General features: G+C 42.6%; 1 protein-coding gene across 2 annotated transcripts in view; it reads left to right on the forward strand.

Annotated features, from left to right (window-relative positions):
• LOC109889492 (furin) overlaps positions 1-18260 on the forward strand; it is a 185181-nt gene that overhangs the window by 115594 nt on the left and 51327 nt on the right. For both annotated transcript variants that reach the window (XM_020480942.2, XM_031822921.1), the window contains exons 5-6: positions 472-600; positions 3322-3398. In XM_020480942.2, the coding sequence (XP_020336531.2) occupies positions 472-600; positions 3322-3398 (206 nt within the window). The remainder of the gene's footprint in view (positions 1-471; positions 601-3321; positions 3399-18260) is intronic.

Raw genomic sequence — 18260 nt, forward strand, 5'->3', positions numbered from 1 at the left:
CGCAAGCTCATAGTAAGTCAATAGGGCTAACTGGTTAGCTAATAGTACTGTTAGCTAGCCAGATGGCCACAACGAATTGTTAGCTTAGCTACCAATGACATCTATCTTGCATAATATTAGTTTTAAGTAATTTTTGCCTGTTTAACTAGCTGGCTAGCTAGATTATTACAATTCACATATATAACTGATAATTATGAAGTAAAAAGTTTGCTTTGTGTATATCTTGGAAGAAGTTTCAGTGAATGGGGAGCCGAAGTGTGAGGTAATACAGTAGGGGGAGTGTGAGTCCTTTTCAAATATATTGTTTTACTCATTCTCCACACTCGTCCTCACAAGAACGTACTCAAGAGAACGTGGTCGGAGAATGCACTCGGAGCATGAGAGTTTGGAGCACGGTGGTATGCATATTGAGAAACACCCTGTGTGCTAAAAATGGCTTCATGAATGCTTGTTCTTCTGTGTTCTCTCCAGTCCAACCCCAGCGAAGCAGACCTGAATGCCAGGGGAGCGTGGTCCCAGGGGTACACTGGGAGAGGAGTGGTGGTCACCATCCTGGATGACGGCATAGAGAAAGACCACCCAGACCTTGCCTCCAACTACGTGAGTACTGCAACCACAACCTGCTCTGTCTCGATAGATGGAAGAAGTACGTTATGAATCGCCTATTCATTTTTTAATATTACATTCTTTCTACCTTCTGAAAATACCACTTATATTTTGTGACAACTGATGCGTCTTCTCCTTCAGTGTCGAACTAAACATGTAACTGTCATTGATCTACAAGTTATTTTGCATGCTGAACAACCCCAGACGATATCAGTAGCCTAGTCAAACGGTGCACTGTGCCCAACTTTGTGGGCTGACAACAAATCTTTCACATCTGATCTTTTACATCTTTAGGGCACTTTCAGCATTCAAATGTGAAAACGGCTTGCGCTATATTAGGCTTTATTAGTCGAGTGACAACCTATGTACAGTGCATTCGGAAAGTATTCAGACTTTATCCACATTTTGTTACGTTACAGCCTTATTCTAAAATGTATTACATTTTTAAAATAGTGGTGGACTCCAATCAAGTTGTAGAAACATCTTAAGGATGATCAATGGAAACAGGATGCCGCTGAGCTCAATTTCGAGTCTCATAGCATACTTATGTGAATGTAATATTTCAGTTTTGTATTTTAATACATTTACATACATTTCTAAAAGCCTGTTTTTGCATTGTCATTATGGGGTATTGTGTGTAGATTGATGAGGAGAAAAAAAACGGTTTAATGCATTTTAGAATAAGGCTGTAATGTAACAACATTTGGAAGAAGTGGAGTGGTGTCAATACTTTCCAAATGCACTGTAATTTGCAAGGTTATTGTTGTCAATGCGCTGTTGAAAATGGTGTTTTATCGGAGACACTCTTATCTGACTTTACCTGCTGAACAGGGCTTACAATAGATTTTATTCTGATTGTTCAGGTTCTCCATCTGCAATGGTTTAGGTAATTTCGCTTTAAACAATCAGTGTATATGGTCATTTTTAGATATAAAGGCAGTGGTGTAAAAATAATTAAGTGAAAATACTTATGTTTTTTTAAGGGTATTTGTACTTTACTTTCTATATTTTTGACTACGTTTTACTCCACTACATTCCTAAATAAAATATTTACTTTTTACTCCAATCAATTTTCCCTAGCACCAAAAGGTACTTGTTGCATTTCGAATGCTCAGGCAGGACAGAATTATGGTTCAATTCATGCAGTTATCAATATAACGCATTGTCATCCCTACTGCCTTTGATCTGGTGGACTCACGAAACACAAATACTGCATTTGTAAATGATGTCTAAGTGCTGGAGTGTGGCCCTGTCTGTCTGTAAAATACAAACAAACAATTGTGCTGTTTGGTTTGCTTAATATAAGGAATTTGATGTATAGCATTTACTTTTACTCAAGAATGACAATTGGGTACTTTTTCCACAGCTGTACTTTAGTATATTTAAAACCAGATACTTTTACTCAAGTAGTATTTTACTGGGTGACTTTTACTTTAACTTGAGTCATTTTATGTTAAGTATCTGGTTACTTTTACTGAAGTATGACAATTTCAAATTTTTTTCCACCAGGGTAAAGTTGATCATTTCATGAGGACAGAAAACAAGCTCACTTCATAAATCTTCCAAACGGTCAAAATGGGTGAAATCCAAAGTTCTGTTATATATTCATTGGCTATGTCATAACTAATTTGTAAATTATAAATATTGATACATTACTAGCCCCCACAACTTAATCTGCAAAAATGACAGGTTAATTAGTGAGTGATGGTGATTTCAGAACCAAAGTTGGAGTGACAAAAAACATAGGCCACATTGCCCGCCCAAATCTGATAGTGGGGTGGTAGATGCCTAGTCTCTCTAATGGCTCACCTAGACATACATAATTTACACCCACACACACCCACCCACCCACCCACCCACCCACCCACCCACCCACCCACACACACACACACACACACACACACACACACACACACACACACACACACACACACACACACACACACACACACACACACACACACAGAAGTCAGCTCAGATAGATCCAACTCAGAGGCACAGCTCACAGCACATGAGCTCCATCAGCAGCGGATTTTCATTTTATTTATGCAACAAATGTTAGTGTATCTACCCGCATGGAACCAAGTCGCATCGATTCGTTCTCTAATAAAATCGAATCGCACTGAATAATTTACAATTAAAACATATTGTTCCTGTATCGGAGCCCATGTGTCTAGATACATATCAAATCTTCTTGAAAGGGAAAGATGCACATCCCTAATACCTACCTCAAATTAATTTCCAGGAATTGCTTTCGTTTGAGTGCAGCAACAGATGGAGGAAAAGAGACTCTTAAAATCCAATTTATGCTTTATCTGACAATGTGGTCGGAGGCTTCGTATTTGTGTTACGCAATTGCGGAGCCTTCGGAGACATATGCAGTGGCCAAATCGAGCTCCGTACTGCATCGCCGTGCGCTTCTCAAATTTTGGAACAATGTGGAGGGCTCTGTATAGCGCCGCATTGACATGATTGGTTGACGGTAGGTGGGGGCGGGAGGTTCTGTGAAAAACAGAAACTCACGGTCGGCTCTGACTTCTGCGGGGGCCACATTGCAATAAATGGTGTACTGCCAATGCAGACGTCGGATTGACGATGCAGAGCCTTTAAGGCTATTGAGATTCATCCTGAGAGTGGTCACTATCACTAAGGGATGCTCTTCAGCCATAGCCTGAGTCTCACATCTCAGACACCGGTTTCCATCTCTGTTCCCAGGACCCTGATGCCAGCTATGATGTTAATGATGGAGACTCTGATCCCCAGCCACGCTACACACAGCGCAACGAGAACAGGTACTGTAATGGGATTTCCCTGCTCTGCCCCACACTACTAAACTGGACCATACATACAGTACATACAGCCAAATGAGCTATGTCAAAAGTTTGTTAGATTGTGCAAGCTTATTTTGCAGGTTCACTGCATCATGTAACGCTGTTTCTTTCAGAATAGGCCCTCAAGCAAGTACTTGTCTTTCAGTCTGTCTGCTCTCATTTACAAACAGCAACAGCCTACAGCAGTCAAACAACACTGCTTTTCTGACGCAGTGTCATCCATTAATAACTTGAGGGGATTGTTGACTGGTGATTTAATCATAAGAAATACCAGTATGCACTGCATTGAAGGTACCCAAGAACACAATGGTAGAGTGGCCAGACGGAAGCCACTCCTCAGTAAATTGTGCATGACAGCCCGCTTGGAGTTTGCCAAAAGGCGCCTACAGGACTCTCAGACCATAACAAACAAGATTCTTTGGTCTGATGAAAGATTGAACTCTTTTGCCTGAATGCCAAGCGTCACATCTGGAGGAAACCAGGCCCAGCTCATCACCTGGCCAATACCGTCCCTACGGTGAAGCATGGTGGTGGCAGCATCATGCTGTGAGTATGTTTTTCACCGGCAGAGACTGGGAGACTAGTCAGAATAGAGGCAAAGATGAATGGAGCAAAGTACAGAGAGATCCTTGATGAAAACCTGCTCCAGAGCATTCAGGACCTCGGACTGGGGCAAAGGTTCACCTTCCAACAGGACAAGGACCCTAAGCACACAGCCAAGACAATACAGGAGTGCCTTCGGGACAAGTCTCTGAATGTCCTTGGCCCAGCCAGAGCCCGGACTTGAACCCGATCGAACATCTCTGGAGAGACCTGAAAATAGCTGTGCAGCAACACTCTCCATCAAACCTGACAGAGCTTGAGGGATTTGCAGAGAAGAATGGGAGAAACTCCCCAAATACAGGTGTGCCAAGCTTGTAGCGTCATACCCAAGAAGACTCAAGGCTGTTATCGCTGCCAAAAGTGCTTCAACGAAGTACTGCGTAAAGGGTCTGCATTGTGCCCCACCACCCGCCAAATCCTCTTTTACGCTACTGCTACTCTCTGTTCATTAGATATGCATAGTCACTTTAACCATATCTACATGTACATGCTACCTCAATCAGCCCGACTAACTAGCCTGTATGTAGTCTCGCTACTGTATATAGCCTCGCTACTGTTATTTTTCACAGTCTTTTTATTGTTGTTTTTATTTCTTTAGTTACCTATTGTTCACCTAATACCTTTTTTAACTATTGGTTAGAGCCTGTAAGTAAGCATTTCACTGTAAGGTCTACCTACACCTGTTGTATTCGGCGCACGTGACAAATAAACTTCGATTTGAATTTAAATTATTTTTTTATTTTTTTACATGGGTTAGTTTTATCATTATGGGGTATTGTGTGTAGATTGACGAATACTTTAAAAAAAAATTGAGTAAGGCTGTAACGTAACAAAATGTGGAAAAAGTCAATGGGTCTGAATACTTTCCGAATGCTCTGTAGATATGTACATTTAGGCAAGGATAAAGTGACTAGGCAACAGGATAGATAAAAAAAACAGTTTTAGCAGCGTATGTGAAGGGTTAGTGCAAAAAGGGTCAACACCACCACTTCTATCACCACCTCAGAGCCTGAGAAACTTTGTTTGTAGCTAGTGCAGTAGTTTATTTGCCCCTGGCTGATACCACCTCCTCTCTCCCGGCTTTTGGTGATTGAAGTAAAAAAGCGCTGGTCCAAAAGTAAAAGGGGGTTTCCAAAGCGCCTCCTCCTCAGCCCCTCTCACTCCCTCACCGTGACCCCAGCGTGTGGCTGTCTTCTGCCATGGCTCCATCTCCCGTGGATGAGATTAGAAAAGGGGGACCCCCCCCCCTCCTGGCCAAACCCTCCCCTAACCCGGACAGCGCTGGGCCAATTGTGTGCTGCCCTTTTGGGCTCCCGGGCACATCCGGCTGTGACAGCCTGGGATCGGACCCAATGGTGCAGTGCCTCAGCACTGCAATGCCTTAGACAGCTGCGCCACTCTGAAGGCCCACAGTCCTTTTGTTTGTTTTTCTCATTTATTTTGTTTCAAAGCTTAACAGGATCTTGCAGTATGTCAGGAAACATGATAAATGAGTCTTTCATAACACTGTCGAAACATATTTCAGATAGAACTAAAATCTCTCCACAGCATGGTTTAAACTTCCCCATATTTACATTATATGAGCTGCCTCTGCCTCTACTGTAAATGCTGAAGAGATTCAATGCATTTCTACCGGTGAACTGAAAATGGCTTTGCATGTTGTATCACCAAATGTTTTCCCTTCCCTTGAACAAGAACCCCGTCTTCTTTTAAGCTGCCTCTTTGCTGTACATATTGGTGTGAGTTGTACTGTATCTATTATACATATTGAAGTGATTTAACAATTGATTGGCATTACCGAAACCACTGTTTTATTCTGTCTCTACAGAAGAGATTCCCTCTCTCTTTTCCTCACTGGGAGAAAAGCAATTGGTTTGCATAGTCAAGGCCCAAGGCTTTCACTTTAACCAGGGACCTTGTTTCCATCGTTGCCTGGAGTAGTACTAGAGTAGCTCTGCCTAGTACACCCCTGCCCCCCTGTCTGAGGCAGGTTCCACTCAGTTCTGCTGACTAAGGAACACTCCTTGGTTGGTTAAGCTTCTCCTTTCCAGATCCACTGCTGCTGCACAGAACTTCAGAAAACACACACAGACAGTGCCCTGAAAAATGATTAGCCCCCTTTCTGATTTTCAGTTTTGGACACTGAATGCTATCAGATCTTCAACCAGAACCTAATATTAGATTAAGGGAACCGAGTGAACAAATAACACAACATATTGATACTTTTTTCATTTATTTCATAAACAAACACCCAATGCACTCGTGTGAAAAAGTAATTATACCTTTAGCTGCGATGACTGCAACCAAACGCTTCCTGTAGTTGTTGAACAGTCTCTCACATCCCTGTGGAGGAATTTTGGCCCTCTCTTCCATGCAGAATTGCTTTAACTCAGCTACATTGGTGGTTTGTCCTGCCACAACATCTCAATCGGGTTTAGGTCTGGACTTTGACTATAGGCCATTTCTATAGGCCATGCTCCCGAGTGGCGCAGTGGTCTAAGGCACTGCATCTCAGTGCAAGACGTGTCACCCTGGTTCGAATCCAGACTGTATCACACCCGGCCGTGATTGGGAGTCCCATAGGGCGGCGCACAGTTGGCCTACCCCGCCAAACCCGGACGTCATTGTATATAACAATTTGTTTTTAACTGACTTGCCTAGTTAAATAAATGTATAATAAAAAATATATTTGTTGCTTTTGAGCCATTCTGGACTTGCTTGTGTGTTTTGGATCATTGTCTTTCTGCGTGTTCCATCTGCTCTTCAGCTCACAGATGGATGGCCTGACATTCCCCTTCTGAATTATCTGATACAGAGCAGAATTCATGGTTCCTTCAATGATGGCAAGTCGTCCGTGTCCTGAGGCAGCAAATCATTCCCAAACCATCACACTACCACCACCATGCTTGACCGTTGGTATGCAGTGTTTGGTTTTTGCCAGACATAGCAAAGACTGATCAACAACTACAAGAAGTGTTTGGTTGCAGTCATTGCACCACCAGTTATTGAGTGTAAGGGGGCAATTACTTTTTCATACAGGGTCATTAGGTGTTGCATAACTTAGTTAATTAAATAAATGAAATAAGTGTCAACATTTTGTTATTTATTCATTCAGGTTCCCTTTATCTAATATTGGGTTTTGGTTAAATATCTCATAATATTCAGTGTCAGAAATATGCAAACATTGAGACAATCTGAAACACGGCAAATACTTTATCACGGCACTGTATACACATGGAACCTAAGAAAGCACATGCACACACAGTACAGACACAGTACACTACACACACAGTACAGACACAGTACACTACACACACAGTACAGACACAGTACACTACACACAGAGTTCGGCTGTTGCTGTCAAGGTAATTATCCAGGACGGAATCAATATCTGACCATGAAATGAGAAGCAAGTGTGTCTGTCAATAGCTCTGAGCACTGTGTGTTTGGAGTGACCTGAGAAGAAATTATAGCAGATGAGTACAGTAAATCCCCATAGAGGCGTACGGCCAGATGCTGAGTAATGCTCTTCGCCTCCCCACAATGGGATTATATGAATATTTTCATGGGGAGAAAAGGGAACAGGAGACTTAAGTCGGAAGCTTACGTCCCCTTCCCCTGCCAAGGCTGGTTCATTTGTATTGGTGACATGCAAGGTTGGGTTTTGAATTTGCATCCATTTAGTAGTTGTTCTGGGTAGCTGCTTTGTACTGCAAGTTGGCAGGACTGGCAGGTACTGTTGAAAGGGTTTCAAGCCAGGTGAGGCTCACTCAAGCAGGTAATTCTTTTGTGCTCCATCATCAGCATGTTTGTCCTCTGTGCTTTCTCTCCTCCTCTCCTCCATTATAGTGCTGTCAATACTGTGGATTGGAGATTGGAGAGGGTGAGAAGAGCCTAAGATTCTAGTAGTCCCAGGTTTAGTTTATTTGTCGGGTGCACAGCATACAGCAGGTGTAAAACAGTTCAGTGAAATGTTTACTTACTAAGCTTTTTCCCAACAATTCAATATCTAGGTGAGAGGAAATCATTTGAAGGAAATAATAAAGTAATAATATAGGTAAAAAATATATTTATATACACTACCGTTCAAAAGTTTGGGGTCACTTAGAAATGTTTTTGTTTTTGAAAGAAAAGCACATTTTTTTGTCAATTTAATTTAACATCAAATTGATCAGAAATACAGTGTAGACATTGTTATTGCTGTAAAAAAATAAAATAAAATAAATAAATAAATCTGTCACCTTTATTTAACCAGGTAGGCCAGTTGAGAACAAGTTCTCATTTACAACTGCGACCTGGCCAAGATAAAGCAAAGCAGTGCGACACAAACACAAAGTTACGCATGGAATAAACAAACGTCCAGTCAATAACACAATAGAAAAAAATCTATATACAGTTTGTGCAAATGGCATAGGAGGTAAGGCAATAAATAGGCCATAATAGCGAAGTAATTACAATTTAGCAAATTAACACTGGAGTGATAGATGTGCATATTGATGTGCAAGTAGAAATACTGGTGTGCAAAAGAGCAAAAAAGTAAATAAAAACAATATGGGGATGAGGTAGGTAGTTGGATGGGCTATTTACAGATTGGCTGTGTACAGCTGCAGCGATCGGTAAACTGCTCAGATAGCTGATGCTTAAAGTTAGTGAGGGAGATGTAACTTCAGCAATTTTGGCAATTTTTCCAGTCATTGGCAGCAGAGAACTGAAAGGAAAGGCGGCCAAAGAGGTGTTAGCTTTGGGGATGACCAGTGAGATATATCTGCTGGAGCGCGTGCTACGGGTGGGTGTTGTTATGGTGACCAGTGAAATGAGATAAGGCGGAGCTTTACCTAGCAAAGACTTATCGATGACCGGGAGCCAGTGTGTCCGGCGACGAATATGTAGCGAGGGCCAGCCGATGAGAGCATACATGTCGCAGTGGTGGGTAGATTATAGGGCTTTGGTAGACTGCATCCAGTTTGCTGAGTAGAGTGTTGGAGGCTATTTTGTAAATTACATCACCGAAGTTGAGGATCGGTAGGATAGTCCGTTTTACGAGGGTATGTTTGGCAGCATGAGTGGAGGCTTTGTTGCGAAATAAAAAGCTGATTCCATATTTAATTTTGGATTGGAGATATTTAATGTTTCTGAAGGAGACAGTCTAGCCAGACACCTAGGTATTTGTAGTTGTCCACGTATTCTAAGCCAGAACCATCCAGAGTAGTGATGCTAGTTGGGTTGGCGGGTGCGGGCAGCGATCAGTTGAAAAGCATCCATTTAGTTTTACTAGATTAAGAGCAGTTGGAGGTCACGGAGGGAGTGTTGTATGGCATTGAAACTCGTTTGGAGGTTTGTTAACACAGTGTCCAAAGAAGGGCCAGATGTATACAGAATGCTGTCGTCTGTGTAGAGGTGGATCAAGGAATCACCCTCAGCAAGAGCGACATCGTTGATATATACAGACAAAAGAGTCGGCCCGAGAATTGAACCCTGTGGTACCGCCATAGAGACTGCCAGCAATTCGGACAACAGGCCCTCTGATTTGACACACTGAACTCTATCTGAGAAGTAGTTGGTGAACCAGTCGAGGCAGTCATTTGAGAAACCAAGGCTGTTGAGTCTGCCGTTAAGAATACGGTGATTGACAGAGTCGAAAGCCTTGGCCAGGTCAATGAAGACGGCTGCACAGTACTGTCTTTTATCGATGGTGGTTATGCAATAGTGACCAGCTCGGAAACCGGATTGCACAGTGGAGAAGGTGCGGTGGGATTTGAAATGGTCAGTGATCTGTTTTGTTTACTTGGCTTTCGCAGACTTTAGAAAGGCAGGGCAGGATGGATATAGGTCTGTAACAGTTTGGGTCTAGAGTGTCACCCCCTGTGAAGAGGGCGATGACCGCGGCAGCTTTCCAATCTTTAGGAATCACAAACGATACGAGAGAGAGGTTGAACAATGGCGGCGGATCATTTTAGAAAGAGAGGGTCCAGATTGTCTAGCCCAGCTGATTTCTATGGGTCCAGGTTTTGCATCTCTTTCAGAACATCTGCTATCTGGATTTGGGCGAAGGAAAAGCTGGGGGAGGCTTGGGCAAGTAGCTGTGGGTGGTGCGGAGCTGTTGGCCGGGGTTGGGGTAGCCAGGAGGAAAGCATGGCCAGCCGTAGAGAAATGCTTATTGAAATTCTCGATTATCATGGATTTATCGGTGGTGACAGTGTTTCCTAGCCTCAGTACAATGGGCAGCTAGGAGGAGGTGCTCTTATACTCCATGGACTTTACAATGTCCCAAAACTTTTTGGAGTTGGAGCTACAGGATGCAAATTTCTGTTTGAAAAAGTTAGCCTTTGCTTTCCTAACTGACTGCGTGTATTGGTTCCTGACTTCTCTGAAAATTGCATATCGTGGGGACTATTCGATGCTAGTGCAGTCCGCCAGAGGATGTTTTTGTGCTTGTCGAAGGCAGTCAGGTCTGGAGTGAACCAAGGGCTATATCTGTTCTTAGTTCTACATTTTTTGAAAGGGGCATGAATGTAGCTGGGGGGTTCTAATGGTCAATTAGCCTTTTAAAATGATAAACTTGGATTATCTAACACAACGTGCCATTGGAACACAGGAGTGATGGTTGCTGATAATGGGCCTCTGTACCCCTATGTAGATATTCCATAAAATAATATTCCATTTCCAGCTACAATAGTCATTTACAACATTAACAATGTCTACACTGTACTTCCGATAAATTTTATGTTATTTAAACAGACAAAAAAATTGCTTCTTTTTTTTCAAAAACAAGGACATTTCTAAGTGACCCCAAACAGTTGAACGGTAGTGTATATGAAAGAAGAAAAGGAAAAAAACACATGCAAGCTGGAAACAGGTCAGTGCCAGTACCATCATTACAATGTGCAGGTGTACCGGAGTAAATGGGGTAGGTATGTACATGTAAAAAGTGACTGGTAGCAGGATAAATACTAATGGTAATAATAATCAATACTAATTAATATAGCAGCAGCGTAAGTGGGTGTGTGCATGGTGATGGGTGTGTGCATGGTGATGGGTGTGTGCATGGTGATGGGTGTGTGCATGGTGATGGGTGTGTGCATGGTGATGGGTGTGTGTGTAAGATTGTGAGAATGTGTTGCTAGAGACCCTGGGTGAACATAGAGTCAGTGCAGTTAGCTGTTCAGGATTCTTATGGCTTGGGGAAAGAAGCTGTATTGGAGATGTTGGTCAAAAACCCGATGCTCTAGTACCGCTTGCCGGAAGCAGCGAGAACAGTCCATGGTATGGGTGATGGGAGTCTATGGCAATTTTTCGGGCCTTTCTTAGACATCGCCTGGCATGAATGTCCTGAATGGCTGGGAGCTCGTCACCAGTGATGCACTGGGCCATACGCACCACCCTCTGTAGAGCCTTGCAGTCGAGGGCAGGAAGTCCAGGATCCTTGCAGAGGGAGGTGTTCAGTCAGAGGGTGCCTAGCTTGGTGCTGAGCTGTAGTCAATGAACAGCATTCTCACATACATTGAGTTTACAAGACAAAAAGGACACCTTCCTTAAACCCAGCAGCGTTGCAGTTCTTGACACGAACCGGTGCAACTACTACCATACTCCGTTCAAAGGCACTTACAGTTGAAGTCGGAGGTTTACATACACCTTAGCCAAATACATTTAACCTCAGTTTTTCACAATTCCTGGCATTTAATCCAAGTTAGAATTCCCTGTCTTAGGTCAGTTAGGATCACCACTTTATTTTAAGAATGTGAAATGTCAGAATAATAGTAGAGAGAGTGATTTATTTCAGCTTTTATTTCTTTCATCACATTCCCAGGGGGTCAGAAGTTTACATACACTCAATTAGTATTTGGTAGCATTGCCTTTAAATTGTTTAACTTGGGTCAAATGTTTTGGGTAGCCTTCCACAAGCTTCCCACAATAAGTTGGGTGAATTTTGGTCCATTCCTCCTGACAGAGCTGGTGTAGCTGAGTCAGGTTTGTAGTTCTCCTTGCTCGCACTCACTTTTTCATTTCTGCCCACAGATTTTCTATGGGATTAAGGTCAGGGCTTTGTGATGGCCACTCCAGTACCTTGACTTTGTTGTACTTAAGCCATTTTGCCACAACTTTGGAAGTATGCTTGGGGTCATTGTCCATTTGGAAGACTCATTTGCGACCAAGCTTTAATTTCCTGACTGATGTCATGAGATGTTGCTTCAATATATCCACATAATTTTCCTACCTCATGAAGCCATCAATTTTGTGAGGTTCACCAGTCCATCCTGCAGCAAAGCACACCCAAAACATGATGCCGCCACCGCCGTGCTTCACGGTTGGGATGGTGTTCTTCGGCTTCCAAGCCTCCCCGTTTTTCCTCCAAACATAATGATGGTCATTATGGCCAAACAGTTCAATTTTTTTTCATCAGACCAGAGGACATTTCTCCAAAAAGTACGATCTTTGGTTTGCAACTTCACATGGGGACATAGGTTGGCTTTTTTTATGGCGGTTTTGGAGCAGTGGCTTCTTCCTTTCTGGGCGGCCTTTCAGGTTATGTCGATATAGGACTAATTTGACTGTGGATATAGATACTTTTGTACCTGTTTCCTCCAGCATCTTCACAAGGTCCTTTGCTGTTGTTCTGGTATTGATTTGCACTTTTCGCACAAAGTACGTTCATCTCTAGGAGACAGAACGAGTCTCCTTCCTGAGCGGTATGACGTCTGCGTCATCCCATGGTGTTTATATTTGCGTACTATTGTTTGTACAGATGAACGTGGTACCTTCAGACGTTTGTAAATTGCTCCCAAGGATGAACCAGACTTGTGGAGGTCTCCAATTTTTTCTGAGGTCTTGGCTGATTTTCCCATGATGTCAAGCAAAGAGGCACTGAGTTTGAAGGTAGGACTTGAAAATCAATCCACAGGTACACCGCCAATTGACTCAAATTATGTGAATTAGCATTTCAGAAGCTTCTAAAGCCATGACATAATTTTCTGGAATTTTCCAAGCTGTTTAAAGTCACAGTCAACTTAGTGTATGTAAACTTCTGACCCACTGTAAGTGAAATAATCTGTCTGTAAATAATTGTTGGAAAAATGACTTGTGTCATGCACAAAGTAGATGTCCTAACCGACTTGCCAAAACTATAGTTTAACAAGAAATGTGTGGAGTGGTTGAAAACAAGTTTTAATGACTCCAACCTAAGTGTATGTAATCTTCTGACTTCAACTGCGAATATTTTTGTCTTGCCTATTCACCCTCTGAATGGCACACCTGCAAAATTCATGTCTCAATTGTCTGTAAGCTTAAACATCCTTCTTTAACCTGTCTCCTCCCCTTCATCTACACGGATTGAAGTGGATTTAACAAGTTACATCAGTAAGGGATCATAGCTTTCACCTGGATTCTCCTGGTCAGTCTATGTCATGGAAAGAGCAGGTGTCTTTAATGTTTTGTACACTCAGTGTAGGTATTCCACTTGTAGGGGTGTGCCGATCTCGTCATATTTGTAATCGTATCCATTTCATCACACTTGATACTCGTAATTGGATTTACTCGTATTAGGCTCAAATTCTCAGAGTACAAAACTCAACGGACACTGAAAGCTTAACCAAGTCTAATTCTTCCCAGAGGGTCAATACAGCTGCATTCAGACAAGGACAATTTCACACAAGCACTGATATTTAACCGTTCCTCATAGGCTGTCTCCTCCACAGCTGTCAAACATTGTTCTTTACTCCTAGGCAGGACTCTAATGACACAGGACCTAAAAAAAAATATTCTCCCTTAAGGTGACCTGACCCGACCTCAACCACCCTCCATCACTAATCCATGGTTCTCTCCCCTTCTCAATGCCTGCCACATGTAATCGCTTCCCTGCACTCAATCCATTCCAAGCTTAATTGCACACACTATATATCTTCCTTCTATAACCATTAACTTCGGGTGTAGATCCTCTAAACCTCAGCACTCCCTCATTGACATGACTAAGTATATTTCATATTCTCAGAACCCAACACTCGTGATCGGATAACCCGGAAGTGCATTTTAAATTCCTGCAAAGCCTATACCTCAAATGTGCATTACTGCGCTAGAAGTGCATCTCAGAGCACATGGTTATGTTCCTTCGCTCACGACCCCAACAGATAAAACAAACACATGATTTACTTGCTTAGTCCTGTGCAACTATCAATGAAATAGGCTAATAGGCTACCACTGCCTGCATTCATTCCAGACACATATTTAGATGAAGGTAGACTAATTCGCTTGCCCCATATATTGTTTCAAAATAAATATATGCAATCAAAATAAACAATTTACATTTGTAATTGTATTTTCTAATGATCTGTCACTCTGTAAACATGCCTGGGCAAGAAGTAATAATAGCAAGCAAGCATGGGCTTGAATCATGACATAACGACAGACGTCGTCAGCAAAGGAATAATTATACGGACAACAAAGTAGGCCTACTAAACAGCGCCAAGTAGACAGACAAAAACAGCCATATGGCCTCAGCAAAGTCGACAGGAAATAACTACATGGAACAAAAATATAAACGCAACATATAAAGTGTTGGTCCCATGTTTCATGAGCTGAAATAAAACATCCTAGAAATGTTCCATACGCACAAAAAGCTTATTTCTCTCAAATTTGGTGCAGAAATTTGTTTACGTCTTAGTGAGCATGTCTCCTTTGCCAAGATAATCCACCTGACAGGTGTGGCATATCAAGAAGCTGATTAATTTAAACAGCATGATCCGCTCAAAACAAGCAAGTATAGTGTAGAGCAGGGTGGCAGGGTTTCTCTAACTGGATCCTGAGATCCCCTGGTATAGTGTAGAGCAGGGTGGCGGGGTTTCTCTAACTGGATCCTGAAATCCCCCTGGTATAGTGTAGAGCAGGGTGGCGGGGTTTCTCTAACTGGATCCTGAGATCCCCCTGGTATAGTGTAGAGCAGGGTGGCGGGGTTTCTCTAACTGGATCCTGAGATCCCCCTGGTATAGTGTAGAGCAGGGTGGCAGGGTTTCTCTAACTGGATCCTGAGATCCCCCTGGTATAGTGTAGAGCAGGGTGGCAGGGTTTCTCTAACTGGATCCTGGGATCCCCCTGGTATAGTGTAGAGCAGGGTGGCGGGGTTTCACTAACTGGATCCTGAGATCCCCCTGGTATAGTGTAGAGCAGGGTGGCGGGGTTTCTCTAACTGGATCCTGAGATCCCCCTGGTATAGTGTAGAGCAGGGTGGCGGGGTTTCTCTAACTGGATCCTGAGATCCCCCTGGTATAGTGTAGAGCAGGGTGGCAGGGTTTCTCTAACTGGATCCTGGGATCCCCCTGGTATAGTGTAGAGCAGGGTGGCGGGGTTTCTCTAACTGGATCCTGAGATCCCCCTGGTATAGTGTAGAGCAGGGTGGCAGGGTTTCTCTAACTGGATCCTGAGATCCCCCTGGGAAAGTGTAGAGCAGGGTGGCAGGGTTTCTCTAACTGGATCCTGGGATCCCCCTGGTATAGTGTAGAGCAGGGTGGCGGGGTTTCACTAACTGGATCCTGAGATCCCCCTGGTATAGTGTAGAGCAGGGTGGCGGGGTTTCTCTAACTGGATCCTGAGATCCCCCTGGTATAGTGTAGAGCAGGGTGGCGGGGTTTCTCTAACTGGATCCTGAGATCCCCCTGGTATAGTGTAGAGCAGGGTGGCAGGGTTTCTCTAACTGGATCCTGGGATACCCCTGGATGCACGTTTTGGTATTTGCCTTAGCACTACACAGATGATTTAAATAATCAAAGCTTGATGATGAGTTGGTTATTTCAATCAGCTTTGTAGTGCTAGGGCAAAAATCACAACGTGCCCCCTACGGGGGGGCCAGGATCAAGTTTGGGAAGCCCTGCTCTACACTATACTTGTTTATTTTATCACATGAACTATTAGAATTTTAGCAACCAGGAAATCGTGGAGTGATTTCTGCATATTGCACCTTTTTATCTTTCATATCAATGATAATTTTTATTTTTTTTAAAGAAAAAAGGTAAAATTACTGGAAACACACAGTTTAAAATTACACTGCCATGTTTCCATGTTACAGCGCTTGTTTACGGAAGACAGAGGCAACCACCTGTTCTAATTAGATAGATAGCATCTCCAAACACCTGTTAGTAAGTTGCTCAGGATAAGTGCATCTGCTAAATTACTAAAATGTCAAATGTAAGGGAAGAAGGATGCCAGAAAAATGTTGCAACTGAAAAACACTGTAGGCTGCAACTGATTAAACCGGTTAAAACAGTGAATAGAAAGTGCTTTTTTTTGCTTTTGTGAAATTATTTTGATGTGATATGAAAGTCACTTTATGTTTCTACAATACGATTCACAATTAGATGGAGTATGTGGTTGTTTTGTGTGCCAGAGCCAGTTTCCCTCTGAACATAACCTATAAGGTCCTTGGACGTTAAAGGAGTAGGCTCGCCTACACCTACACTTAACAGTACATTCTTGGGCTAACTGGACACTAAACAATGATTATAAATGTATAATACACAACACAAGTAAAACTTTGCCATTCAATGTATTATCTGGGTGACTATTTTAGCTACAGCTAACGGTAATTATGCAAACAGGCGATATGCAAAAAATGTACTTCTGTACTTGAATATGAAGCAGCATACTGCATATCTTCTGTAACAAACTGATACTGGAGTTGGATGATGCTGTTTCACTCAGACTAAGTGAAACAGATATCTCCTTCAGAACTCTCTTTAAATACAGTTGCTTTGCATGACCCTATCCCTCCCTTTTCTCAACTGACTTGAGTTCCAGTCACTCCTATACAGTGGCGATTTTAGCATGCAACACTCAAGAATACATTAATTGCACTATAACAGTGACAAACAGTGCCCCCAAACTGTTAGGGCGTCGATAAAGCTGTCCCAACAGCAGAGTCCCAACAGCAGTCCCAACACCTTACCACTGCTACACCTGGCTATCAGTAGAGCCTTGTCTGGCAGAGAAACAGTTCATTTAAAAAAACAAAGCTGATATGGTTGACTTGCTTAAACAAATGTGTTTTCTACTGACAATTGAGATGTACAAACTATGGCTTAAGGGGACGTCAAGCGTATAAGAGGCAATCCGTAATTTAGATTAAGTCATTAATGAGCGAGCTAAAACGGATGTAGTCAATATAACTATTTGTTCAGCACTTTTGAAATGTACAGCAACAGAATTCAGAACATGGGCCGTTCTTACAGTATTCTCCCTGTACACCAAGTCAGAACCGTAGGACAAATAAAGAGGGCATAGAAACAGACAATGAAAGCTCTTACAATATTCAATGATGACACATCTCTAAAAACAGGCTATAGGCTAAATGTGCCCCACCAAGTCAGAATAGTAGGCTAAATTAGGAGGGGAAAAGGACCAAATTATTAGGGTGAGGCACATGGGCTACAAACAGCTTTATACACAACATACACATAGTATTACTTTCTTAGCTACAGTATACATATCTCGCTGGGATACTACATCATTTATGCAGCAGCATACAATACATTTTTGGACTCCCCTTTGTCATCAAAGTCTAGCATTCTCTGGATTTATGGTGATGACCACAGATAAGCCTTCTTGGATGGTCACTTCTAAAGTAAGTCTATGGCAACACCCAAGGAGCTTGAATTTTCGAGCTCTCACTGTAGGTTTTGAGGTGACGTTGTGTCCCCATGAGTGACAGAACACTGAGCCAATCACGGCTGGTCTTATACGGTCCCGCAGGTGAAGAAGCCGGATGTGGAGGTCCTGTGCTGGCGTGGTTGCACATGGTCTGCGGTTTTGAGGCCGGTTGGAGGCGGTTTATGGTGGAGAAATGAACATTCAATTCTCTGGCAAAAGCTCTGGTGGACATTCTGCAGTCAGCATGTCAATTACACGCTCCCTCAACTTGAGACATCTGTAGCATTGTGTTGTGTGACAAAACTTAACATTTTAGAGTGTCCTTTTATTGTTCCCTGCACAAGGTGCCCCTGTGTAATGATCATGCTGTTTATCAGCTTCTTGATATGCCACACCTGTCAGGTGGGTGGATTATCTTGACAAAGGATAAAAGCTCACTAACATGATGTATACACATTTTTTCCCCAAAAATTGCGAAATAAGCTTTTTGTACATATGAAACATTTCTGGGATCTTTTATTTCAGCTCATGAAACATGGGATGAACACTTTACATGTTGCGTTTAGATTTTTGTTTGGTTTAGATTCAACA

Source organism: Oncorhynchus kisutch, linkage group LG4 (assembly GCF_002021735.2).
Source record: "Oncorhynchus kisutch isolate 150728-3 linkage group LG4, Okis_V2, whole genome shotgun sequence".
NCBI lineage: Eukaryota > Metazoa > Chordata > Actinopteri > Salmoniformes > Salmonidae > Oncorhynchus > Oncorhynchus kisutch.